Genomic DNA, 26,743 nt, shown 5'->3' with positions numbered 1-26,743 from the left:
TGATGTCCACATATGTGGACGCCAGGTCCTAGGAGGTTAAACACTAGAATTCAACGTGCTATTGATGTACTGGAGGTACCTTGCTTTTCAGAGTGGGTTACCTAAAAGAGCAGAAGCGATAATCACTTTTATAGTGACAAAGATTCCCACAAACATTAACAGGTCACGAGATGTACAGGCATGGGATCTTGCATCTGCAAACAAACAAGAAATAACAAGAAATATTAAAACTTTGCAAGGAGCTCTGAGCTCCAAGACATCCTGTCTTCATCATCTTTATTAATTGACTGGGACAGTTGTAGTAAACCAAACTAACTGTGAGGTTTTATCATATCATCATACTTTGACAAATGTGTGAATTTTGGAGATCCCTTTTAGATTTTAGATAGGTGCAGTTTAGGTGAGAACAAGCCAAAGATGATAACCGTGCACATTTTCTTAACAATTTATCCAAATGAGACCTGTAGGGGGCTGGAGTCTATATTAGCTATCACAGGGTGAAAGGCAGGCCACCAGTCTATCACAGGGTTAACTCAGAAATACGATTTAAGAAACACCAGTTAGCTTTGGAAGTGTTTGGACTGTAAGAGGCAGCTGGAGGAAACCCATGCAGCCACAGGGAGAATGCACAAACTCCACCCAGAACCTGCCAGTGGATTCAAATCCAGGATCTTTTTGCTGTGAGGCAACAGTGCCACCATATGTTAATAAGCTATCTGGTGCCATTTGACTATTATGCAAAACTACTCTCTGTAATTTGAGTTGTATTGTTATTGTGAACAAACAACCATCATTATTAAACATTTATTGAAATGTTGGTTCAGCCAGTCGAATTTGTTTTACTTGTCTTACATGTGTAAATTCTTCTGTGTGTAACTTAATGTAGTGATGCATAAAGGTCGAGGATAGAAAACACTTGTGCTCAAAGCTGTGATTATAGGTTTGAACATACGGCAAACGGGTGGTGTAACCATATGTTTTGGCTACACTTACAGTATTTAGCAGTTAAACTATTTATAGTTTATTATTTAAGTGTGATATAAACCTTAAACCAGTTGTCAAGGGCGATCAGTGTGAAGGTGAATATGCATCTCTGGGACAAAAGTTCTGCTCAGACAAAATCCTGAGGACAGAACACATCCATAATATGTAAAGCGTGAGTTGCATGAAATATAAGTAAGGCAAAAAAAAAACCCCAACAACTTTGAAATCAATTTTGTGTTTCACTGATACAGTCAAGATGGATTACTACTAGTGAAATGTGAAAACCTATAAGCTGCGTTCGCATCGACAGGGGAACAAATGGTAACGTTTTGGCAACAAAATCATGAACTCCAGTAGATAATTTATGCTTTTTCTCCAAAGGAACTATTTTCTTGTTTCATCTATATAACACTGCAATGCTGCCTACTGTGGTGTATTTGTAATACTATGATGACGGCACAGTGTAAAAAATAGAGACTGAAAAAGTCTGCCACAAGTTTTTTCCCTTAAATTAAAATGGAAGAGAATGGAGAAGCTGATAAGCTGAGCTTATCTTCAACTATGCCTGTCTGAAGGTGAGACAAATGAGAAACTGAAACCAAAGCGATGAATTCTTTATAATTCTTTGCGAATCATGATCAGATAAAAGGATCAGCTGATGGAGTAGGAAAAAGAGGCAACGAGCTGTTTAACATGCTGCATGGTACTCTGATATGTCATTTTTATTTTTAAAGTTTAATTGCAAGAACTTGTTGCATTATATATTTACAGCCTTGCCAAACGCTAATGACAGATAGCATAGATGCAGAAATAATTAGTCATCGATACAACTGACAGTATCAGTGACAAATATGAAGCAGATTTAAAATTACAAATGAATTTACTTTTATGTTTATTCTTATTATTTCTTTTATTATTTTCTTTGCTCTTTTTCTTTCTTTTCTTTTCTTGTCCTGCTTTCTATTTGCCAAAGGCAGTCCAAGAGAAAAGTTCCAGTCATCGCAGTAGGAGACCTTTAAACTATTTCATGCACAATGGCACCAAGGCCACTTTGAGGTCAAAAAGTGATAAAGAAAAAAGATTGCACAGGAGCAATAGCTCACATGTTATTACTGAGGATCTAAACAGCTGCCTCAGCAGTCTGTGTGTTAGAAAATCTATGTATCTCATCAAAGTTATAGTAAATTGCCAAATGACTGTGGATAGAAGCGGGTGCTGGAGTGAGAAACATATGTGCTATTTTTCAAAATCACATTAAGGCTGCTTCCTCAGGAGGGGTTCAGAGTATGCAAGAAGAAATTGCAGATGTGTTTGTCTTCAATCAATCCTCAAAGGCTAAGAGATTTGACTATTTACCACAGAAATATAAGTGAAGATTGATTAAACATTAATTAATTACCAGTGCACTAGTAATTAAAAATCTCAATTACAATGATTAAGTCATCTTTTGGGATTCACACACTTTGCTAATAATATTTGATTTAAATCAGTTTTCTCCCATAAAACAAAAAGTTACACCTCACCTGTAAATAGCATCTAACACAAGTACTGTTGATTGCATCAATGTAAAGCTGGATCATTCAGTTTCATTTTGAAAATATATGCTTATCTAACTTTTAGGTTTAACGCTAACTGCTGGAGGTTATGGACAATGCTGGACATCCTCTGCACATGGTCGTAAATAATCAGAGGAGCCTACTCAGGGACAGGTTGCTTCTCCCAAAGTCAAGAACCAACAGACCTAAAAACTCCTTTGTCCCACATGCCATCAGACTGTTTAACTCCTCGTTGGGGGAGAGAGGGAGGGGAAACTGAGCTGTAGTGCTTTTTTTCACTGTGCAATATTCACTATATTTTTTCTTATATTCGACTGTGCAATAATCACTGTGCAATAGACTCACTCAAATGTGCAATCCACTGGTATTCCTATTTATCCCTATTATATATTCTGTATTTATATATGTGTATATGTGTATATATGGCATATTTATATCCTTACTCTCATTCCCCTTTATTGTATCTGTAACATGCAACTTCTGCTACTGGAAACTGAATTTCCCGGAGGAACCCACCGAAGGGATTAATAAAGTTGCATCTAATCTAATCTAAATGGGTACAGTATAAATAGGTACTTCTAAAATGCCAAACCTTTCCGTATCTGACATGGTGGTATTTTTGTAAAATCTTTGTGTAAATTTTTCTAAAATGCTTTCAGGATTTTAACAGTTTGTCGCCACTTTACAGCCTCCTGTGAACAAAAGAAACTCCATAAAGTAATTTTTTTTAAGCTTGTGGAAGGAATACACTGGCCTACACAGAACCCCGATCCCTGATACAACCACATACATTTCACTATAAGTGTACTTCTGATCCTGTGTCAGCTGGGCTCAAAGATCTTATGAAATGCTTTCTCAGAAAAGGAGAGGCTGTTACAGCAACAGATAAAGCCTGCTGCACCCCAAGTTTATAGACTGCATGTAACTCCAACGCTTCGCACTTATAGAAATGTTATTTATGAGCAAAGCATGTTGGCCCCGTGTTTCAAAGTGGGATTTTTCCTGGCACATTATCAAAACTGTACATTGAAGTAACACCTTCAATTATTACCATACCTGGGACTCCATCATGTAGCTCTTTTGGAAACATGATACCTATTGATGTGTCCTGCAGTGGACCTCCATCTGTTTGAATCCTCCGCTGAACTTCTTGAGGATTATCACTACAAGGAGCCCCTGACGTCACATTTTTTTGATCTTGGGCTTCTGAGGACCCTGAACTAGAAAGTGATGCTTCAAGAGGTTGCAGCTTTGGGGTCTCATCAGAAAAGGGCAGATCTTCTGGATGTGGGTTTCCATTAGTTGTGGGTTTATACTGGGGTATGAATGTGAGGACTGTAGAAGGAACCAAAGATGATATACTCAATACATCATGACTGATTGGACTTTGAAAAGATGTTGATGCCCAGTGCTGAGGCGATAAAAAGTTTGTTGCGTTCACTTGATGACAAGAGCTGGTGCTGTCTTTCTGAGCCATACTTTTTAGGTTTTGTTGCCAACAAACACAGAAACCTTGGCTAGAACCTGCAAAATTAACAAAGTTATGACAAAACGTGAGCTTCCAACAATGCATCTGTAAGAAATACTCTGACATTCTGATGGATTTTGACTGCTAGAATTGACACATAATATAACGTATATTAAGTTTACAATGGGCAATTATTGACCTAAGAACTACCGAAATGCAGGCATGGTGCGAGAAAAATACTAATGAATCCATGGAAAAGTTATTCAAAGTTATTCAAAATGCAAAGTAAGATAATAGCACTCTCAAAAATTTGTTATATTAAAAAATATGAGTGGATACAACTTTTCTGTGATAAACGTGTGCAAGAAAAGACACCCGTTACCCGCATTGTTCATAACACAACAACTTCTGTGACTTCCTTGTGTGTCAGTCTCATCAACATATATTTTCAAGAGCGCTCACCTGAACGTCACCCATGGAGATTTGCATGTATTGGCTTCATTTGTATGCATGGGATTATTTATCCACGCGCCTCCTCCACTTATTAAACCGGCTTGTACCACAGCCAGGAAAAGAAATACATCACCGTTAGTGACAAGACTCAGGTGCCTGCTGGCTCCTGTGCATCTTTAATCCAAAGATATCTGCTCTCCTACTGTGAATCCATCCTCTTCAGCTCACGCAGGTTACAGTTTGTCACTTGCGCTCTTGTGATTCTGCAGCTCACCTCGTCCTCCCACTTAATCCTTTCATTGTGTCACACCCTTCAGCACCTTTCTCCTTCTCCTTCCTCTCCTCTCTCCTCTTCCTACTTCTCCAACTCAGGTTTTTCCTCTAGACAGAGCAGGCGAGGCTGCAGCAGTCAGGCCAGTAACAGATATGTTGTTGCTGGCAGTCTATGAAATATGCATGGGGATAATTGTGCGCTTAGGTCAGAGTTTAACAACAGATAATCTACATCATACCAATGAGCCTCTTCCACTAACAAGTAGGCCACTGTGTGAGTACAGACACAAAAACATAGTTCAGTTTCATGCAGATGAAGTAGATATGTATCTAAGAATAAAGGTCCCATTATGAATCTGAAGAAGCAGGATTGTTTCTGTGTGTCTTTTTGTGGTGACTCTTTTCAGTGGTATTTTGTTCATACTATCAAATTACAGCATGAGAGGGCGCAGAGTGGTGGCAGTGACAACTGACCCGTCGTAGTGTTACCTCACCTGTTCTAGGTTACAGTGACTTTACTTCTGGGAGCAAACATGGAACATCGGCATTGGACACGTAGACACATAATGCCTCAGCCAATCATCAGGCTTGAATGTTTCTCTAAAGAGAGGTAACGACTGCACAGTCATGCCATACAAAGTAATAATTTAGAGTAAAAAAGCAAAAATTCAAAATTCAAATAATAACTGTGCCGCCGTGGTTTTAATTGTATCAGTCTCAAAGATTTCAATGTGTGCATGTAAATGGAGAATCTGCCTCACATAGAAAAGTTAGTGATCTATAAGGATCATGAATATCAGTTCCGTCTGGACTGACATGTTTGACATATTTTGTGGCTGCATTAGAAAAAACAGACACAATTTGTAAATTCAAAATATAGACCCTACAAAATTCCATCCTCTTGAGATATCTTGTTTCTGTGTTATTTAGCTGAGCAAACTGTCACTGCTTTCTCTACTATTGGATAGAGGTGGGAATCACCATACAACTCGCGATACGATATTATCACAATACTTAACGCACGATACGATATTATTGCGATTTTTAAAAAATATTTTTGGCGATATTTAAATTCTGCACATAAAGGTAAACTTTATCAATATTCATTTTATCTAATATCAAAGTCTCACACTCAGTCTTTCTCTCATTTCAGTCAGTTTTATTGTTGACAAACTGAACGGTTTGTATTACAGTCTAGTCCAACTTAACTGAATGCAACCATCTGGTACAATTATAGCTATTCTGAACTATGCAATTTATGAAAACTATGCAGCCCATTCAGCAACTGAAGAATTTGAAAGTAAATTTTAAAAATATATAATTTTACATTAAATAAAAAAGTTTTAAACTTAATTAAAATTAAACATGTCTTAAATTAAAATAAGTAAACTCATGTTTATTGCTGCCAAAAAAAAAAGTTAAACACATTTGGACAGTGAAGGAATGTCAGGATTCTTGCTCAGAAAAAGGATCAACATGCTCTGAAGTCAACATGCTCTGACTCCAGAGCATGTTGACTTCAGAGAAAAAAATGTTTGTAACAAAATATCGATTTCTGCTGTCCCTGTATCGATACATTATTAGCAAACAAAATATCACGATACTACACAGTATCGATTTTTTCCCCCATCCCTACTATTGGAGCAAATATTGTGATTTTATTTTTTTATCAACTGTTCTATGTAATGTTTCATGGTCTGGTACTGCTTAGAAGCATTTGCTTCTTGTAAATAGTTGGAGTAGTTTTATTGTAGTTTTTTGAGAAGCTGCCTGCTCATGAGACTGACAGGATGCATAAATAAATAAAGCACGCACACTTTGTTTGTTTCTGCATTCCCGCATCGCCTTATTTACTCCATACAACTCGCACCAATCTCAGCTTGTCAAACAGACACAGCTCTGCCAGCTTCACCTCCCTGAGGTATCAGTCAGAAGAGGAGTGAAGGAACTCGTGTTTGCCATCTTGGCAGTGGCCCTCGAGGTACAGCAGCATTTTCAACTTAACAGTATCATTTTTTTATCCAGTGAAGAAAGAGACATCAGCTATTTAAATGACTGAATGGCAGAGTTACTGTCAGGAAGCTGCAAGTCAAACACAGAGTGTGTTAAACTTCGGTTTGTTTTTCTATCACAGCCAAACTCTGACAATTTGGATCTTGAAGCATTTCTTTTATTAACTACACGTAATTGCAGAGATACATGTACTTGTCATTTGTTTTCTAAATTTCCTACATCAAACACTGAAAATATTCACACAATGGATTTTCCTTCTTGGTATTATTGATTTAAAGGAACAGGATTGACTTGCACTACAGCACAGGTTATGCAAATTATTGTTTAAAGAGTTTGATATTTTGATTGGAGGTGGATGGGAAGACTGATGTGACTGTTGCTTCCACTTGGTAAAAACTACTAAAAGGCTAAAGAGCCAAAGCTGTAAGCTGGAGTTACAGTGGAGGTAATAATAAATTGTTCCCCTGCTTTCAGTGAACAGGGGTCGTGGACTGCACACCAACTATCAGCAGCCTACAATGCAGCCTTAGGAGCTGGTCCCAGGTTAATCTAAATGAGTAGTCCTGTTGCCTTGAACTAAAGCAGTCATGAAAATGAGTCACTATAATTAGCGGGCTATCAGAAGAATTCACAATATCCTATTTCAGGCCAGGTAACCTGCAGAGATTTCAGAAAGTTATGAACCAAGAAATAGTTCATGCATGAACCTCCCTGAAAAAACTTTGTGGTGTTCAGAAGTGCTGGAAAGCAGACTGATTTCATCTTTTTCACATCCTTTGACCCTTAGCACAAAGAACAACATGCATATTTCTTAAAATATCAAATGGTCCATTCATTTTCTTGATCATTTGTCCAGTTTGGGGTTTCACAGCATGGCACACCTTAGACAGATTACAAGTGTATCACAGGGCCAACACAGAGAGACTGACCATGTTGACATTTACTCCTCCCAATTTAGAATCACCAGTTAATCTAACATGCATGTCTCTGGACTGTAGTCGGAAGCTTGGGTACCTGGAGGGAGTCCACCCAGGCACAGTGAAAATATACAAATTTCATACCAAATGGCCCCAGTTGGCTGATGGAGTCCTGTCTCACTACACAAGACTTTACACAGTCACCATCCCTGTGACACTGACACAGGATGTAAGTTGTACTTTACAATCAAGTAGGGAAAGGACTGGCCTATACAGTGGAAGTGATTGTATTTTTTTGCACTGTAATTTGACAAAAAAGTATATTTTTCCATTGCATAAGATGGTAGTGATTTTAAAACAACACAAGTAATGGATGAAAATGATTTTTATTTGATTATTTGTACATCCCACAAAACTTTAAAGCAAAGTCTACAACACTCACCTTTACATTTATAAGCAACTTATTTAGAGAAAGACCTGTACATATTAAAATGCATGAAAGCTGTCTTGACTGTTACTGCTCAGTCACCAAATCAATAATTGTTACACAATGCAATGGGGATTTTTTTTAAAAGACGTATGAAACATTATTGATCATTGGCTGTCAGAGTTTTAAGCTGTACGCAAGCTGTTTTTCCCCCTTTCCCCTGACTTATTCCAGTCCTCTGGGAAAGACAAGCACATGTAAACTGATAAGGTGCTTTTTGTCAGTGATACAAGAAAATACAAGTACGACTTAAGTCTTCCAGTAAATTGGAAAAACAGTCACGTTTCTTGGAGTCCAACTTACGCTAAGTTTTTGAGTCAAGCTGCTGCTCTGAGATTCCCGGTCCTCAGTAATTCTCTTGACAAGCGTATTATCTGTACAACGCAGCACACGTCTTCTTTTCTTTGAATATCTCCCGCTTGTTTGTGTTTTGTGCACCTGTCTTCTACTTGTCACACGCTTTTTTGTGATTGCCTCCTAGTTTCTTTCTTCAGTCTTGTGTAAAGCTATTTGTTACATTTCTCTTGTCATTCACTTTCTGAAAAGTTTGTCCCACTTCGACTTATCAGCTGTCCACTCTTTTGTCTCACTTCCCATCTCTGCACATCAAACCTGCCACACACTTCTTTATCTTTGCTTCTTACTCAGCTCTTTCTCACCTCAGAACTCAAATTGATGTCAGGCGTTTTTATTTTTTTATTTTTGGACAACTGACACCTCTCATCCTTTTGGACTAGCAGTGCAGGATCTTGATGAAGGCTTTGCGAAATTCAATGTTGAAAGTGGTGTATATGACAGGGTTGACGGCACTGTTGAGGTATCCCAGCCAGGTAACGGCGCTGTACAGAGAGGGTGAGATGCAGCAGCTTCTGCAGTGGGCCTTCAGTACATGGGTCAGAAAGAAAGGCAGCCAGCAGATAATGAACACACCTTTGAAAGAAAGACAAGACGGGGGTTATGTCTTTGTGTGTCACAGAAATCATTCAAGGATGTAATTTATTAAATATCTTGTCTACTTGTACATTTGTAGTTTGCACACCCTCATAAAACCACTGAGTCAGTAAATACACAGACAGAGGATATCATCTATCCCAGTTTCAGAGTCAGAACTGCCAAATGTCATAAATCACACAACAAAAATGAGCTTGGTGAGAAAAATACAATCAAGTCAGAAGTCATAAATAATAAAGGCCATAAAAACTGCTGCTGTGAATGCTAACATTCATCACTGTTTCTCCAACTGACATAAGGAAAACTTGCTCCAAATTTACATTTAAAATCTTTCATCTGGAGAAATCAAATTATTTTCAGTTATTCAGAATAAAGCCCTCGGGACACATTTCATCTAGATTTTTCTTCATTCTGCCAAAGGTGATTGCATTTCCTTTTGCGATACAGAACTGGCTCAAGGGAATTATTGTACAGTAAACATCTACAGTCACCTTTTATGTATTAAAAAACATTTCATGATTGCTGGTTTTAACCCATATTTTTGGTTTAATTTTTATTTAGTCTTTTATTGCTCTCTGTATGCAATCTCAGCAAACTTGTGAAAATACCTAAATAAGATGAAGGCATCTGAGCAAATGTGATGATACATGGGACAAGCTACAATCAGCTAGGAGTACCCTCTCCCGTGGAGCCATCTCAGGAGACAGACACCTCTGCTTTTAAAGATAAGACAAGAAACTTTCCCTTTTCATAAAGTTTATAGTTAAAGCTGGATTAAATATCCATGAACGTTCCTTTAGTTATGCTGCTATAGGTTTAGACTGCTGCGGGACTTAATGTGATGCATGAGCACTTCTTCCACTCTCACTTTTCACTCTCCACAAGTTTATATACCAGCACACACACATAGACCAAAAAAGACAACAAACATGCAACAGGACAAAGCATGGAGACAAAGAACAAAGAAATATCATTAATCAATGTCATCATATTTTTGTCTAATCACTCTCATGTTTTGTGTTTTGTCCTGTTTCTCTGTGTTTTACTTTTTCTCTTCTCATTAACCTCCGTCGCTTGATTGATGCAGTACTGAATACCTTATAGTACACATTGGCGCTATATAAATAAGCCTTAAATTAAATTAAATTAACTTTGTTTTGTTAGCTTAGATGTGTTCTGTGCCTTCACTAGATATAGAAGGATATCTTGAAAAACAATGTCGTAGAGACTTAGGAATGGTCTGGCTTTCAGGTAGAAAGAGCTTGTGAATGCACCAGCGCACAGTGTGACAAACTACAAGTGAAGATTGAGCATGCACACGTGGTGCAGAGAACACCTCATTAATAAGTCTGCATTTCCCACTGCTTACCGAGCACAATAGCAAGCATCTGAGTCGCCTTTCTCTCCTTCTGCTGTGACAGCCTCCCTCTCACCCTTTCCTTGGTGATGCCCCATTTCTCTTTGCCTGCACTGCGCTCCCTCCATCCCTCACGGCCCCTCATGCCATCCTCAAGGGTGGGAGGACGAGGTGTCAGAGCCGATCGTGTCACAGTTGAGGGGAGAACAGGAGCAGGTCCAACCGAGATGGACAGGGAGATCCGGGGTCGTCCAGATTTCGAAGAGGCCTGAGGAGGAGGCGGAGGAGCCAGACCTTGCTCATTCTGTGGCAGGAAATGACCTGGCTCCACTTCAAGAGGGTGAACCACCGCCTCTTTAACCAGGCTCTGTGTGAGAATTACATAAAAATGACAATAAAAAGAGAATCCGTTTGGACTGAGTGCTGGCTTAAGTTATGACCCTCACCACTTTCTTGCGCTGTGGGGTTGCAGAGGCAGGTCTCAGGATCAGGGTGCACAGCTTCACATCTTCTGGTTGTGTACACTTATTCTGAAATGGAAGAATGCCGTGTATATTGAAAAGAAAAGATAATGCAAAAAAGAACTGGAAACTGATATCTCACAGTAAAATATATTTGCTGGTAGGACAAGAATCTAGTGTCATCTTATGGAAATTACACTGTGCATGAGATGAAGTGTGTGTATCTGAAGTTGCAAAAGTTTTTTTCAAATATGATGAAGACTGTTGTTGACTTCATCTAAACTTTCTATCTCGTTACAATTGCAAAATGGCTGGAAGAAAACTCAAACTTGACTCAAGCTTGATAAACATTAGTTTGGTATGAAATCTACCTTCCTGTGTCGGTGACCTTCTGCTTCAGCCGCACCTTGCGCAAGCAAACCGTGTCTGCGTGGCGGGGCAGTGCGTCTGCCGCGTTTGCGCAGCACCAGGCAGATCTGCGCGTACACCAGCAATGTTACAATGAAGGGAACGTAGAAGGAGGCCACAGATGAGTACACCACAAATGCCGGGTCTGCAAAGCTGCACGTGGTGCCTTCACGATTTGCTAATGTGCAGCAGAAAAAAAGAAAAAGGGCAAAGAATGGATATAGTACAGAAATCTTTAGGGATAATTGCAAGATTTATCTGTCTATGTGTAAAGTACAAAGGCAAAAGGCAAGAGAGGTTAACCTAGGATTTAAACTGGTGCAGAATTTAACTATTATCAGAGCAATTATAAAGACAAGTGAGATGGCACTCAAGTTATCCTAAATAGGAATCTGTGGCTCTGCTACCCTAAAAACTGATGAACAGTCCATCTTAGAAACATGAATCAGTTCTGTTGCACTGATGCACAGTTGAGGTTGGCGGTGGGCAAATCTACTCTATGATAATCATATTAAAGATGTATGGAAGAGTACAACATATTCAATTATTCTGTATTAAAGGTGCTGTTAACTTTGGTCATCTGTTTCCACTCGTTGTCAGCTGTAATAACCATCAGTTGAATTTACCATTAAACTCATTCATTTATTCTTAATCTTGAAACTTTTTGGAGTGCTTTAAGAACACCATGTTAAAAATGTTAACTCATGAAGTAAAATGCTGTTTTCATTGGCGTTTCATCAAACCTACATTTGCAAATGGTAAATGGCCTGTATTTGTATAGCGCTTTTACTAGTCCTGCCTAGGGACCCCAAAGCGCTTTACACACCCAGTCATCCACCCATTCACACACTGGCGGAGGCAAGCTACAGTTGTAGCTACAGCTGCCCTGGGGCAGACTGACAGAAGCGAGGCTGCCATGTTGCGCCACTTCTGGCCAACACCAGAAGGCGGTAGGTGAAGTGTCTTGCCCAAGGACACAACGACCGAGACTGTCCGAGCCGGGGCTCGAACCGGCAACCTTCCGATTACAAGGCGAACTCCCAACTCATGAGCCATGGTTCGCTTTGCAAGCCACCAATGATGCAATGTGATCCTTTACATTCAAACGCTGGCGCTGGAACTGAATGAAAAGCAATGCACACCTTTCAAATGCCGTGCTGTAATCTACGAGCAACACATTTCTGGGGAGAGAGAATATTTTTCACAGTTTGACTTACATCATTTGGTATCTTGCTGCATTTGGACCCACAACTGAGGCTGCCGGATGCCTCTTGCTCACCCTCGCATTACTCTATGTTTCCCCACTTATTCTCAAGTGGCCGCCTTTGAGTTCAGTGTGAGTGCTTTGAAAGCTGAAGTCCTTCATCACCAACTCGTGCTCACTGCAGAGTCAAATGGACTAGACAGCACCAATTCCCAGTGTTTATATATAAGGAGGTCGGGGTCTGCATGTACCTAGAGGTGGAGCTGGACTATGCTTCTCTACCTCATAGCTCTCCAATAAGGTTAGCTGCTGGGCACCTTCCCTACTGCTACTACTGTGAGACAATTTTAACCATCGATGATGCCAACATATTGAAATGTCACAGCATTATATTTTTAAAAGACGAATAATCAAATTTAAAGACAGTTTGGAAAGACTGTTTTTGTATTTAAAAAAAAGAAACAGTTCTATAATTTTAAAGAAAACAATTTACAGCTGAGCACTGAAAAAGTCAAAAAGTATCAGATGACCCTTTACCAGTGTTGTTCAGCCCAAACAGTAAAGGGCAGGAGATGGCAAAAGAAAGGAACCACACAACCGAAATCATCACCGCCACCCTCCTCCTGGAGCTGTATCTGGTGTTGTAGAGCAATGGCATTGCCACCGCTGTATATCTGCAACAATACATACACACAGACACATTAACGCGCCTCCTACACTTATGGTTGTGTCTTGACATGCACGTCAATGCAGAGGAAACAAATTTATTTCTGCACCTAATTGACCTCCTAGGACCTGGCGTCCACATATGTGGACATCACATTTTGGGTTGTGTAGACCAAAATATTAAATGTTGCTCCACAAGGGCCTGATATCCATTTACAAGGACATTATGCTGCCACTGTTCAGTCAAAATTGAAAACAAATGCCCTCATATGTGGATTTGATTTTTGTCAGAAACAAAAATCAGGTAAAATATAAAAATCAGGCAATTCTTTGTTTTTACATTCATCAGGTCCCAAACAGCCCAAATAGCAAAGTTCAATTTCGGAACATCAGAATCAGAATCAGAATCAGAATGGGGTTTATTGCCAAATGTTGAGCAGGTTTACAACATTAGGAAATTGCTGCGGTGCTTCAGTGCAAACATAGTGTCATAAATAGCACTTAAATAGACATGAAAAAATAAAAGTAGGAATAAGAATTAAAAGTGCTACGTAAAAAGATATGTGCATGAGCTATACATGAGATATATACATGAGAATAAGAATTAAGAGTGCTACGTAGATAGATATATACATGATATATACATGAGTGCAGGTGGTGATCAGTGCCAAACATGGAATGATGCAGTGACACAGCGTAGGGTCATGTGTTAGTGGCGGGAACAGTCATATGGTTATTGTTCATGTGTCCAACAGCAGAGGGGAAGAAACTGTTCTTATGGCGAGAGGTTCTGGTGCGAATGGACCGGAGCCTCCTGCCTGAGGGGAGCAGGTCAAACAGACAAACATGAAGCCTAAAGTAAAATACAAAATAATGACTGCACACTAGCTGCACAATCATTATCTAGATTTGTCCTATTTCTTGTTTTGCAGAATACACTGGATGACTTTGCATACAAAGTGCTCGAGTTAATTAAATCACAGCACTTTACCTCACCCCTGTGTCCTTGTAATGGGTCACTTTGGGGGCTTTAAGCCCTGACAGCTTTGCTACTGAATTATATATAAATTACTCTCTGTGGATTCAACAAAAACAATTTAGAGACTATCCTTAGATGCTATAAAAAATTACACAAGACCAAAGTGGTGCAGTCTAAATGTGTTACTTTGTCAGAAGAATTAGGACCCAATTGCAGACTGTCTGCCCGCTGGGTGTCTGGCCACCTCTCGCCGGACCATTAAGAGAGCATCAGGTGAGGTGGAACACTTAATCAGGTTTTTTATATGGTTCCACTAAAGCAAATACTAATTAGGGTCGCAACTGTGAAAACCTGTCATTACAAGGTGGACAGATAGATGACTGCAGCAGAAAGAAGTTTTTATTTGGCTACTCAGTGACAGCTGGATGATGGCAATGCAGTTTTTAGTGGGGTTTGTATAGGTAATGTATGTATATGCATGCTCTTTGGTTAGCGTTTATTTGCGTAACCCAGCCAAAAAAATATATAAAGGTCAAGATTAGGTGGAAGAAATACCATACTGATTTACTGTCATGTTATTTGGTTAAAAATGACTTATATAATTTCAACTAGTTTATAACAGAATAACTTGTTCTCCTGTTGAAAGGGAATTCTCAAGAGGAAGATAAATTGTTAGAATAGAAGTGAGGTGAGCTCAACAATAAGAGGAGACACAAAGAGAAAAGAGAACAAACAAGCAGTAAAGGTGATAATGTGAGAGTAATTTTTAGGCAAGCGTCCACCTGTCGATGCTGATGGCGCAGAGGTTGAGGATACTGGCTGTGCACATCATGACGTCCAGGGTGAGCAGGATGTCACAGTGGATGAGGCTGAATCGCCACTCTCCGACCACCTTCAACAAAGCAAATGAGTTTTACTCACTCATAACTCACGTTTTGTACATTTTTATTGATGTGCAGCACATCAATATTAACCAGGCTGGTTCAAACTTTTGCTTCTTATTGGATAATTCAATATTTAATTTGAGTTTTAATAGTTTAATAAAGATCATTACTTTCTTTTGAAATTTAACTACAAAGACTGTCAGAAAGAAAAAGACAAAGGATTTGTGTTTACCTACTAAATAATGCAGAAATAAGTATTTTGCACTCTAACAGTGATTGCTGTGCACCAAAGGATTTAAAAAAATAATTCAAGTAAGTCCCTTGCAGAATAACTAACAGAAAGAAAGAAAAAATAGAATTAAAACAAAGGAAGCATAATAAGCAAAGATACACAAGGGAAGCTTTTCTCCCCTTTTGTTAATAAAACACAAAAGGCAAACGAAAATGTGAGAAGACCTGACAGGTTATTCCAAAAGAATATGCGCATTATTAATAAGTCCTATTATTTTCTTGATTACCATACCAATCTTATCCATAATGTTGTTCTGTTAACTTCATACTAACAAAAATGTATTTGTATTGTTCATTTTCAACCAGCAGTCCACAAACCAAAGCTACTGAAACTACTATAAGAAGCTAGACAAAACAGCATCTAATATATTACTGGTCTCATTTGCTTTGTGTTTGTTCGAAAAAGGCTGAAAACTACCGAACACTCTTATCCTCTTGATTTCCATTGCATCTAAGGATTTGATTCTCTCTTTTTTTTTGTCTTTCTTCTGAATCACAAAAAAATAAACAAGAAAAGAAGGGAAAACAAACACAAGTGCACACACCTCCAGGTATACGCCCCAAGGCATGACCAGCGTGGCCAGCAGCAGGTCAGAAACAGCCAGTGAGACGATGAGGTAGTTGGTGGTGGTCTGCAGGGCACGTTCTCGAGACACCGCCACGCACACCAGCACATTACCAAACACCACGCAGAAGATCAGGAGGACTAACAGCACCGCATAGAAGTTGTATGGCGGAGAGTAGGGTGAAGCAGAGCTGGTGCAGTTGGTGGAAGTCAGCAAAGAGGAAGAGGATGTGGGGAAGGATATGAGGGAGTACGAGGGGTCATTGGTGACATAGACAGAGAAATTATGTTCAAGGGAAGAGAGAGGGAAGGAGGGGGAGGAGGTGTCGTCTGACTTGTTGGGTAAAGTCATCTTGCTCCAGTGAACATGGTCAGGCTGAAAATTAATGACACAAAAAAGCAGGAGAAACATAATTACTGTGGGGCCCTTCATGGCCCACTGTGCATTTGATTCTGTCTTTTAAAATAGATCCAAAGACGAGTGGCTACTTTTTCTGACAGGAAAGGAGAATGAAGGAACGCTTATTATTGGAACTTTGTCTTTGGTCTCACCTCAGACAGACAGCTTTGTAACCACACAAAGGGCACAGAGTAAAGGAAAATCATTGGAAGTAACAATACTGCACACTCAGTTTTTTATGTTAGTTTTTAGTTAGTTAGTTTTGACGCTCCCATTATTGCCTGGATTTCTTCCCGCTGCTGTCTGCAGGTGGTTATGGTGACAGTGATGACAGAGTTATGCTGCCAGAAAAGGTGCTACGCAATGTTTTCTTGTAAAAAGGAAAACTTATTTAGCTAATCACATTATTTATATCACAGACAATCAACTTCCACTTAACCCTATAATGCCCTTTGTATCATATATGATATATGAGTTTCTGAGACCTCTATCTCATCAGCATGATCAACACTTGCCATACTTTCAAAATGTTATTGAGAAAATTCTCCTTTTTTGTCTAAAATTAACATTGTTTTTAAGAAAAAGTTGCCAAAAATGCCCAATCAAATGTGATACAAAATATATATAATAAATATGTAATAAAAATATATCATACACAACATGATACAGCAAAAAGAAATTGTGGATTTTGTTATAAGGGTTAATAAACATCTCAATTCCAAAGAATTTGAATTTTCTGGCTGTTTTCGATAGGTTGGGTCTTACAGGGTTAAAAATTATGCAAAGACAGTTTTAAAAATACTGCAAATCATTCTGGGTTTATGTCTATATATGAATTAAGAAAGCTGAGGCCCAAACTACAAAGCAGCATCTCTTTGTGTTTCTCTAATGGCTGTCAGTAATAAATATTAACTATGAGACCCAACTTTATTCCTTGATTTTCTTTCTCTTGGCAGCAAAAAATGTATTGTTCTGAAAGCATTAATATATGATCCTAAAACACAAACCCCACACTGTAATTGGTGATGTGATCAAATTTTTACCGAGCCTATGTTTCAAATCTGTTTTTATATTCAATCTTTACTCCCAAACTCTTAAACAACAGGAAGTCTGCAGCTGCCAGAGCAAAAACTAAAACAGTCAGGAGCAGGTTATGGTCCGAGGGGGTTAAAAATCAGATGGAAGCCCCACCTCACGTTTTCACTAATTCTTTTATTTACAGCATGTTTTAAGTGTGATATAGATTCTCTGCTGGGGGTGTACCTTTTATATGTGTAGCTTCCTAAAACCACATGAAACACAAACTGTGCATTGCACTGTCAGAGGAATACGTTCAAATTAGTTTGATGCTGTACAAACCGTATAAAATGTTAGCGTACTTCATTCTAATCTGCTGCTCGAACTCTTTTACACCACTAACCTGCAACCTTTGGAACACAGAATAATGTCTCTGTGTTTTCTGTGGAAAAAGAGTAATATGATCCATGAATTCAGCTTTTAGATTGATTCGTTGCTGCCAACATGACACCTTTCATGTAAACGCATAGGGGAAATTAGACACGCACGAGTTAAAGCAAGCCATCTACTAATTGGAAGATCGATTGTTCAATTCCTGCCTGCTCCAGTGTGCATGCAGTATGCTTGTGCAAGATACTGAACCACAAGTTGCTCTCCAAACCATCCATCAGAGTATTTGCTAGAAAGCACTTAAGTGTAGGAAAAAAGTGCTTGTGTGAATGAGGTATTTTGTTTAAAGCCTTTTTAGTAGAGGAGAGTGCTATAGAAGAACCACTTACCACTTACATGTGTAATGTAATACTAACTGAACATCCTGATACTCACTGACCAGCATGCTTCTGAATTAATGACGAGACACACACACACTTCATATATAAACTATAATTGCACTGTGACAGCTTATAGCATTTATAAGCCGTATGGATGCTCATCACTGAGTCAGTATTCTGTTTGTTCTGACATGCCTTCCACCCATGAAAGATTTAACACAGTCAGTCATATTTGATCAATTATGTATGTATTATCAGTGTTCAATACACAAAGGTTTTACCTACATAACCTGTCCATAGCATAAAAAGAATTATTGATGTTAGGTCAGTGAGAGAAACACTAATCCACGTGTGCAATGCATGCATCAGTGTGTTGGGTGAGCTGTGTGAAAACATTAGTTTATTAATTGCCTCATTTTTGTTTGTATTTTTAGGATGCATTATTCACTGACTGCTCTCTATAAGCCATGCTCTCCCTTTGGCGATATTGATGCACAGTGGTACTGTAATCCACAACTAGTTGATGTAATTCAATTTGAAGGGTGAACTAAGGACGGTGCAACTCTTTTGACCAAAGGGCCATCAGGAGTAGAGTGTTTGTGCAAGCTGTCGCTCAAACCCAGTTTGTTGGCTGTACAGAATAATTCATGAGAAATTGCTCAGAAATAAAGTAATGCTCCATATTTTTGGGGGGAAGAAATGTGGATTGTTGTCAGCATACAGATGAAGTGCTGAGAAATTGATTTTTGCTGCACAAGTTTTGCATCATAATGTTACAATCTTTATGAGAAAAAAACCCTGTCAATTGGGTTTCATGTGAAGACTTTCTTCTAATGTCACACTGAATCTGATGGCAGGTTATGTTCTGTAAATGACGCAAATGACAAGCATGTTCTTTAGGAATCTTTGTTTTTAGGGGAATCATTAGACTCAGCACCCCAGTATCCTGAAATGACATGTAACACTCATTTGTGTGCCATCAAAAGAATTTATTGTTTGCTGATTGTGGTTTACAACCCAGTAGTGTTGACTGATGACGATCTTAATCATGAGCCGCACCCTAATCCTTACCATAAAATGACATCTGAGATCTCAAAACATCAACATCAAAGAGCAAGATGCCCCAAGACAGAGTGCAAAACTAGGAAAAAAGCTATTTGCCAGTGACAGACTGCAGAGCTTCTGTAAAGCTGCTGAAGCACTGCAATAATAAGAATGAGAAGATGAAGTCTTCAAAAGTCTTCAAACTAGCCTTTTCTTTGAAACATGCGATTAGTAGCCTGGTACTGATGTCTTTTTGCAGAGAGGAGACATGATATAGATATTAGGGGTGCAACGATATTCGTATCGATATTGAACCGTTCGATACAGTGCTTTCGGTTCGGTACGCATATGTATCGAACAATACAACATTTGTAATTTATTTTATCAACTTTCCTTCTGACGATGCTGTCTGTGTTGAGCGCTCAGTGAATCTGTGTTCGACTACTCCGCCTAGGCTGCACTGAGCGCTCAACACAGACAGCATCGTCAGAAGGAAGAGCGCAGGGCAAGCTAGCGAGAGAGAAGTTAAGCTCTCCTTGCAACATGGACCTCCCCCACCCTCATTCAGATCTGGCGTTTGGAATTATTTTGGTTTTCATGTGACGTATGACCCTGAAGGTAAGCGAGTCATGGACTAAAGTAAAACAGTATGTTGGATGTGCCATGCAATGCTCAATTACATGGGTGGGAACTAGTGTGTTAGCGCAGTTAGCTCGTTAACATGTTGGCCGGCGGTAGCTCGTTAACGGAGATTTGCCGTGTTGTGGCGTTAAGGTCATTTCAACGAGATTAACGCTGACAGCACTAGTGGAAACACAACGAATATGACTGCACATTTACGCCGACATCATCCTAGTGCAAAGACAAGTGGAAGCAGACAAAAACAAGCAAGCATGCTACTAACTTTAGCCGAGTCATTTAGACAGCTGTTAGCACATGATTCTCCTTATATATGTTTAATATGCTGCTGAGAATATAGCCCAGAAGAAGCGGATAGTATAGCTTTTATTTTGGAAAGAGACATTTCTCTGTAATAAACTCTCTTTTCCAAAGATGAGTGATTCCTCAATCAGATACAGGGCTCGCAATATCGCTAGCCCGACGTCCTGGGGCTAGCGATTTTTTTCAGACGGGCTACCCTGCCCGTCGGGCTATTGTAGGAAGGAAAAATATATGTCAATGCTTTTGCATTCTTTCAGAAATGTAGCTGGGTAATTATGTCATTGGCATCGGTGAGCCACTGTCAATATGTGACATATTGAAATCGCGTTTGAATTTGTGCTTGTTTTTTTTGCTTTCAATTTGCAATCGTGCGAACTGTGTATAGAGAGCGACAGCACTGATCTGTGAGTGATGATAATTTGTGCACCAATTCCTCTGACATCGTCTTATTAATTGTTAGCTTACTATGCAAACATGACAAGTGAAATCTCCCGCAGCTTAAACATGTGAGAGGTTGATCGCGCAGAGAATCGCTGAGCTTATGTGAGTGCGTGTGTAAAAGCAGCAGGAGAAGTTATGACAAATCAGACTATAAGGCAAAAAGAAAGTGCAGCTTTATGGTTTCATGGACAAAAGAATTTCTGTGGCTGCAATATGACGAGCTAAATAACCAGGGCTGCACATAAGTGGTCCGCAGGTGCGCATTCGCTGTCAAAATAAAAAACACGCACAAGGGTTAGGGTTAAATTTAAAAACTGTACTTTTGAGTTAAAATATATATTTATAATTTTAATAAATGACAAATTAAAAAGGCATGAACATTTTTTTGTATCGAAAAAACATCGAACCGTGACACTAAAGTATCGAACCGAACCGAACCGTGAATTTTGTGTATCGTTGCACCCCTAATAGATATATAAGAACTTCTCTTCCCCTCGCTTACAAGTCTTTGGCTCTCTTCTGTTACACTCAAACACAGAGGCTGTACGACAGCATGCAAAAAGCTGCATGAAATATTTATCGGCAACAGGAAGTTGAAACGGACTACTGACTGGCAGCATCACAGTTTGAATTTTCTTGTTAGTCCATGAATGAATTAAGTGAGACTTTTACCACCTTAGCACCACCCGCTCCGTCATGAGCATCACATTACAATTACTGACTGACTCTGACCTCTACTCTGCATTGTTAATCAACCCATATCCTAGACAAGTTCAACTGAACAAATCAATAGACAAACCACTGGCAACAGCATCTAAAGACATCTCATGTGATTGATTTCACAAGATACAATCAGAGATCTATATGGCAAATTTCCAACCCCCTTGACAATATGAATAGTATAAAAGGTGGGTTTGGTGAGTACATCTAAGCAACATTATCACCTTGAATTAAATTTCTGTCTTTTAGCCTTGATTTAGCCTAACTGGTGCAAGGGAGCCAGCCCAGCGCCAGTCCTACACAGCACATCACTAACCTTTTTAACCTGCACTAAACTTCTTAACACATATTTTATGCAAACACAAAATTACTATGATTCAGTTAGTTTTTCAAAACATTCAAAAAGAAACTTGATTCAGCAACAGAACATGCATAGATCTAAAATCTGGTTTAAAAACTCCAAAATGAATTAGCACATGACATAAGATTTTAAAATCTAGTTTATAAAATTGCAGTCCTTTCCTTTGAAAATAGTTTCATCTTCCTCCCCTGTCCTCTCTTTCTTACAATTTTCTGTATCACTCAGGGTTTCACAATAACATGTTTTTCCCACTCAGAATGTGCCTGCCACTTTAAAAAGGCACCTCTTCTGCCTATATACTACCACAACCACAAGTTTATATCTGCATGATGTGCTCTAGGTGTAAGCAGGCCATGGGATGTCATTATTTTCTTATTACTGAGTAACTATCTCCATGCAGTCACTGGAAGCACATGAAAAATTCATTCATTCGACAGTATCAGCCTGCCTATCAGATTTTATTGCTCATTAACTGAAATTGTCGGATTGCTGTTCTGGATTGATCTGACCCACTGTAACCTCTGTATTTGTGTGTGTGTGTGTGTGTGTGTGTGTGTAGTAAATGCTGTAAAATATGCAGGAAAAACAATGTTTTTTTTTCATTCAAGACAATTTGTAGAATCAGCTGCAACATAAATTGCAATAAGATGATTGACAGATCATGGAAAAACTCTTTAGTTGCTATCTTCACTTGCTCACTAGAGAATCACCTGTTTGCAGTACAGATTCTCAGCCAATTTCCTTGACATCTTTACCTGTTTTTGAGCTCACTCTCTCAACACCAAACACTTAAAGCAAGAATATTTAATTAAAACATTTGTTCTTCAAAACTAAACAACTTTCCTGCAGTCATATTTGAGCAACTGTAAACCGAGCTCATCTTACCTCAGTCTCTTTCACAAATTAGTTTAAAAACATCAAAGAGCAAGATGCCCCAAGACAGAGTGCAAAACTAGGAAAAAAGCTATTTGCCAGTGACAGACTGCAGAGCTTCTGTAAAGCTGCTGAAGCACTGCAATAATAAGAATGAGAAGATGAAGTCTTCAAACAATGCTGGGGCATATTTTGTCCCAAGCAACTGATTGTTTATTTTATTAAATTTTTTGCTTGAACTGAACTACAAAAGTTGCATTGAACCTCGAATACTTTTAACACAAATTACTAAGAAAAAGATTTAACTTGCGAGGAATATTTCATGACTAACAATCTAATCACAACATAAACATTTCCCAGAAGCTTTAGTCACAGAATTATCTCCTGTTTTTAAGCAAAGTAATTCTTGTTTTGCAATCCAAACACAAAGTGAGACCTTGGGCTAAAGATGCATCATAGTGTAAAGAATCAGCTATGTTCAGCTATGTCGTTTTAAGAGAGGGAGCACATCACATTGATAGCTGGGAAAAATAATACCAAAATTTAAAATGTTGCACCTACTGCAACAGGGTGGTGAAAAAAATGTGCCTCAAAGCCTAAAATCATAATTAATGTGTGATTGATAAAAACATTGATGAAAACATGAAAACTCCATGTGACCATGACAGATTCTTCTATAAACGCAGATAATGGCCTTTCATTAACTCTAACATGCCTATTCACTCAAAAATGTGTTTTCATGAAGATCTCTGGGCAAGACATACATATGTATTCATTTCGTATTTTTCAATTTGTGATGATAAGAAGATGTAATTATAAGAACTGTTTATTTTTAATGAATATCTTTGTGGAAAAATCCCTATGAAGAACATTTATGTCTAAAAACACGCCTATCTAAGAAAAACAACATAAAATTAACATTCAATAAAAGATTTATTTGCAATTAAATGTTTTTATAAACTTCTGAAAAGATTATTTTTTTTCATTATTTTATATTATTTATTTCAGTGTTTGTGAATACCACTGATGTCTCAACCATTTTCTCATAAAACAGTCAACTTCTGCAATGTGAAACATAACAAGATATTAATTCAAATGTAAAAAATACAAGCGGGATACAAAAGGAGAGCCTCAGTGGTTAAAATTATGAATAAGTACGCCTATTTGGCTCTGTCTAGTACATGTTGTTAGACCTACTGCCAAACTAAAGTGATAAATTGGGCAGATTTCAGTGATTGGAATTAAAAGGCCGCCATTAATCAGTGCATTGGTTTTACTTCACGTTACCGTGCAATCATGTCTGCTAGCATAAACTCTTTTTCACAGAGAAAAGCAAACCATGCATATATAAATACAGCAGCCTGGTTCCCTAAGGTTCCCACTTAGTACAAGCTCGACAACTTCTGGAAATGGATGTTTGTATAACTTGCATATTTATCATCTTGAATTGAAATGATAAAGTAACTTCTAAGCTTATCACTTTGTCCCAGTGGTGTATATTTTCTCTGATTCATTTTTATTTACGCCCACTGGCCACCTTATTTGTGTAGCAATTCAAGTCCTCGTCAACACAGCTATGTAATCAGCCAATCACATGGCAGCAACTCGATGCATTTAGATATAGAAGCAAAGTTAATACAACCGGCTGAAGTTCAAACTGAGCACCCGAATGAGGAAGAAAGATGACTTTGAATGTAGAATGGGTTTTGGTCCCAGACTAACAATCTGAGAAGAGAAAATATACAATAAGAACAGCTCTCTGGGCAAAAAAATCCTTGTTGATAACAGAGGTGAGATGAGAATAGATTGCTTTGAGCTGAGAGGAAGATAACAGTAACTCAAATAACCAGTTGTTACAACCAAGGCAGCAGAAGAGCATTTAATCTTGAAGCCCCAGCATACTAAGTATTGTTTTTAGCCAGATCCATCTTCTGTTTCAAATAGGACAACATGCCTTGTCACAATGCTCAAATCATCTCAAACTGGTTTCTTGAACGTTACAGTGAGTTCACTGTACTCAGATGGAAGATTCACATTATCGACGTGAAGCTGACAAATCTGCAGCAACTGTCTGATGCCATCATCTCAATATGGACCAAAATCTCTGAGGAATGTTTTAAACACCTTTTTGAATCCCTACCACAAAGGATTAAGGCCATTACTAGTTATGTGTGCTTCATAAAGTGTCCTGTGAGTGTATTTACTCACTATAAATGACAATTACAGCCAGAAAAGCATCCATCCTCTTCTCCTAATCAAATTCAGGGTTGCAAGTGGGCTAGAGCATATCCCAGGGTGAGAGGAGCCATACACTGTACATATTACCAGTCTAACACAGAGAGACAGAGAGCCAATAAACCTACGGCCACTTTAGAATCAACAGTTAACCTTATGTGCACATCTTTGGACTGCTGGAGGAAACAAGAGTACCTGAAGAAACTCACACAGACACAGGGAGAACATCCAAACTCAACACAGCCACGAATCCTGGAATCAATCCCAGGATCATCTTGCTGTGAGGCAACAGTGCTAACCATTGCACCACCATGCACCCTATTTTTGACAAACACAGATGAGCAATGCCACAAAGCACTGAAAATGGAAATATAAAACAAGTGAAAAAGTGTAGAAAAAGTGGAAGTTGGTTTGAAATCCTTTCCAGTTAATATTATTGTAGTGAAAGACGTCCTATTTGACTTACCTTAATACAATTAAGAGTATCACAACAAAAATTAAAGTTGTTTCCAGATAAAAAGTTAACAATGTGGTGGTTTTCAGATTTGTACCGCAGAAGTATCTAATCCTGATTTAAGAATTTGAGCGCATTTGTCAAACTGTAATGAGACAGTTATGTTCGTGCAAGAAGCAACAAAGTGAGACACCCCAGATGTTCTTGCTAAAAACACAGAAGCCAAAAAACACTCAGCTGTGATTCAAGCAGCTGTTATGATGCAGCACCTTTGACAGTGTTGCTCATTAAAACCTTGATTTACTTTGTGCAGATTCACATCCATGATGTGTAAACTGAGTCTGAGCAACATGAAACCTCGCTCTCTCACATTCATAGAAAATTTTGTGAGAAAACATGGTTGCACTAAAAAGCAGAGTTATACATTTCAAATTCAGAAAGAAGCATCAAACAGACACAATGCGCTTGGAGATAAAAACGTGTGAGGCCACTACATGTAAAATAAAGCAAGAGCCAATTTAAAAAGGGAAATTAATTCAAAATCTGATTAATCTCTTTTTTATTAGTGAGATTAATTTAGATTACTGTGGTGGTTTTTCAACTGTTTTATTATGAACTAAGACAAAGTAACCAGCTTCATCTCATCTGCCCCCAACCCAGCCTCAGGCTCCACATTTGGGCCATGAGTGCTTCGATGGACCACATGTTTAAACATTCATGAGTTAAAATGCATAATTAAACATGGATGGAAACCTGTTTTCCCATATGGTGCGCTATAGGATGTAATGAGACTGATGTGAAAAGACATCAGTAAATTGATCCTGCAGGTTACATTTAGTTTAGTTTGACTCTAATTAACAGGGAAAAAGTAAGCACAGGTAACAGATGTTTTTTTGTTTGTTTTTTTTTAAATATTATGAACTAATGATACCCAATTGTTGCTGCAACAGTCAAGTTTGTTACTTTTTGTGGGCTATGTAATCAGATTCCAAGTAGCAGTTTTACTACATTATTTAATCAGCTCACTCTTTCAAAACCATGATGAGTGATGCCCTTGTTGTCCCAACTCAGTAACATTCACAAGCCCTTTTCTCTCTTATCTCCCTCTCTTCCTGCCCAATCTCCTGTTTCTCTTCCTCTGCTGGTTGCTCCTCTCTGGAGATGCTTGACAGGTCTATTACATTCTTGGCCTTGCGTGCCCCCAATTCAACGGCAAAAAAATACGCATAGAAGAGAAAGAAAAAAAAAATGCGTTCAAATTTTCCCTCAGCTTTACTAAGGTTGTGAGTTGGCCTGCTATAAATCTTTTATTTCTTTCACTGAGAGGGAGGAACAAGTCCCAGCCACTGGGAATGGTACGGATGTTCAGCTGCAGTATAATCAGCTCTCTGCTGAGATGAGGCCAGTAAATATTCAGTGTCTTAACCCTACTTCAGCTCCCAATTACTCCCTGAACTCCCTTGCCTCCTTTTTTCATATGTTTTTAAGGAGCAGTTATTGACTTTTGGAAACAAATAAAATCACAGCATGGTCTATTTGTGTATTTTGTTACACAGTGGAGAAAAAAAA

At 38.6% G+C, this 26,743-nt stretch overlaps 1 protein-coding gene across 1 annotated transcript in view; it reads right to left on the bottom strand.

Annotated features, from left to right (window-relative positions):
• Nucleotides 1–8,829: 8,829 nt before the first annotated feature.
• drd2l (dopamine receptor D2 like) overlaps nt 8,830–26,743 on the bottom strand; it is a 19,787-nt gene continuing 1,873 nt past the window's right edge. The window contains exons 2-8 of the mRNA XM_005754282.1: nt 15,898–16,293; nt 14,960–15,069; nt 13,070–13,206; nt 11,292–11,506; nt 10,906–10,989; nt 10,472–10,826; nt 8,830–9,081 (exon numbers count right to left, since the gene is read on the bottom strand). Of these exons, the coding sequence (XP_005754339.1) occupies nt 8,885–9,081; nt 10,472–10,826; nt 10,906–10,989; nt 11,292–11,506; nt 13,070–13,206; nt 14,960–15,069; nt 15,898–16,269 (1,470 nt within the window). The 5' untranslated portion in view covers nt 16,270–16,293 and the 3' untranslated portion in view covers nt 8,830–8,884. The remainder of the gene's footprint in view (nt 9,082–10,471; nt 10,827–10,905; nt 10,990–11,291; nt 11,507–13,069; nt 13,207–14,959; nt 15,070–15,897; nt 16,294–26,743) is intronic.

The sequence above is a fragment of the Pundamilia nyererei genome, unplaced genomic scaffold (genome assembly GCF_000239375.1).
Source record: "Pundamilia nyererei isolate P.nyererei 1_Seehausen unplaced genomic scaffold, PunNye1.0 scaffold00534, whole genome shotgun sequence".
Taxonomy (NCBI): Eukaryota; Metazoa; Chordata; class Actinopteri; order Cichliformes; family Cichlidae; genus Pundamilia; species Pundamilia nyererei.
Note: the sequence above shows the minus strand (reverse complement) of the source record. Positions and strands in the feature narration are given on the sequence as shown.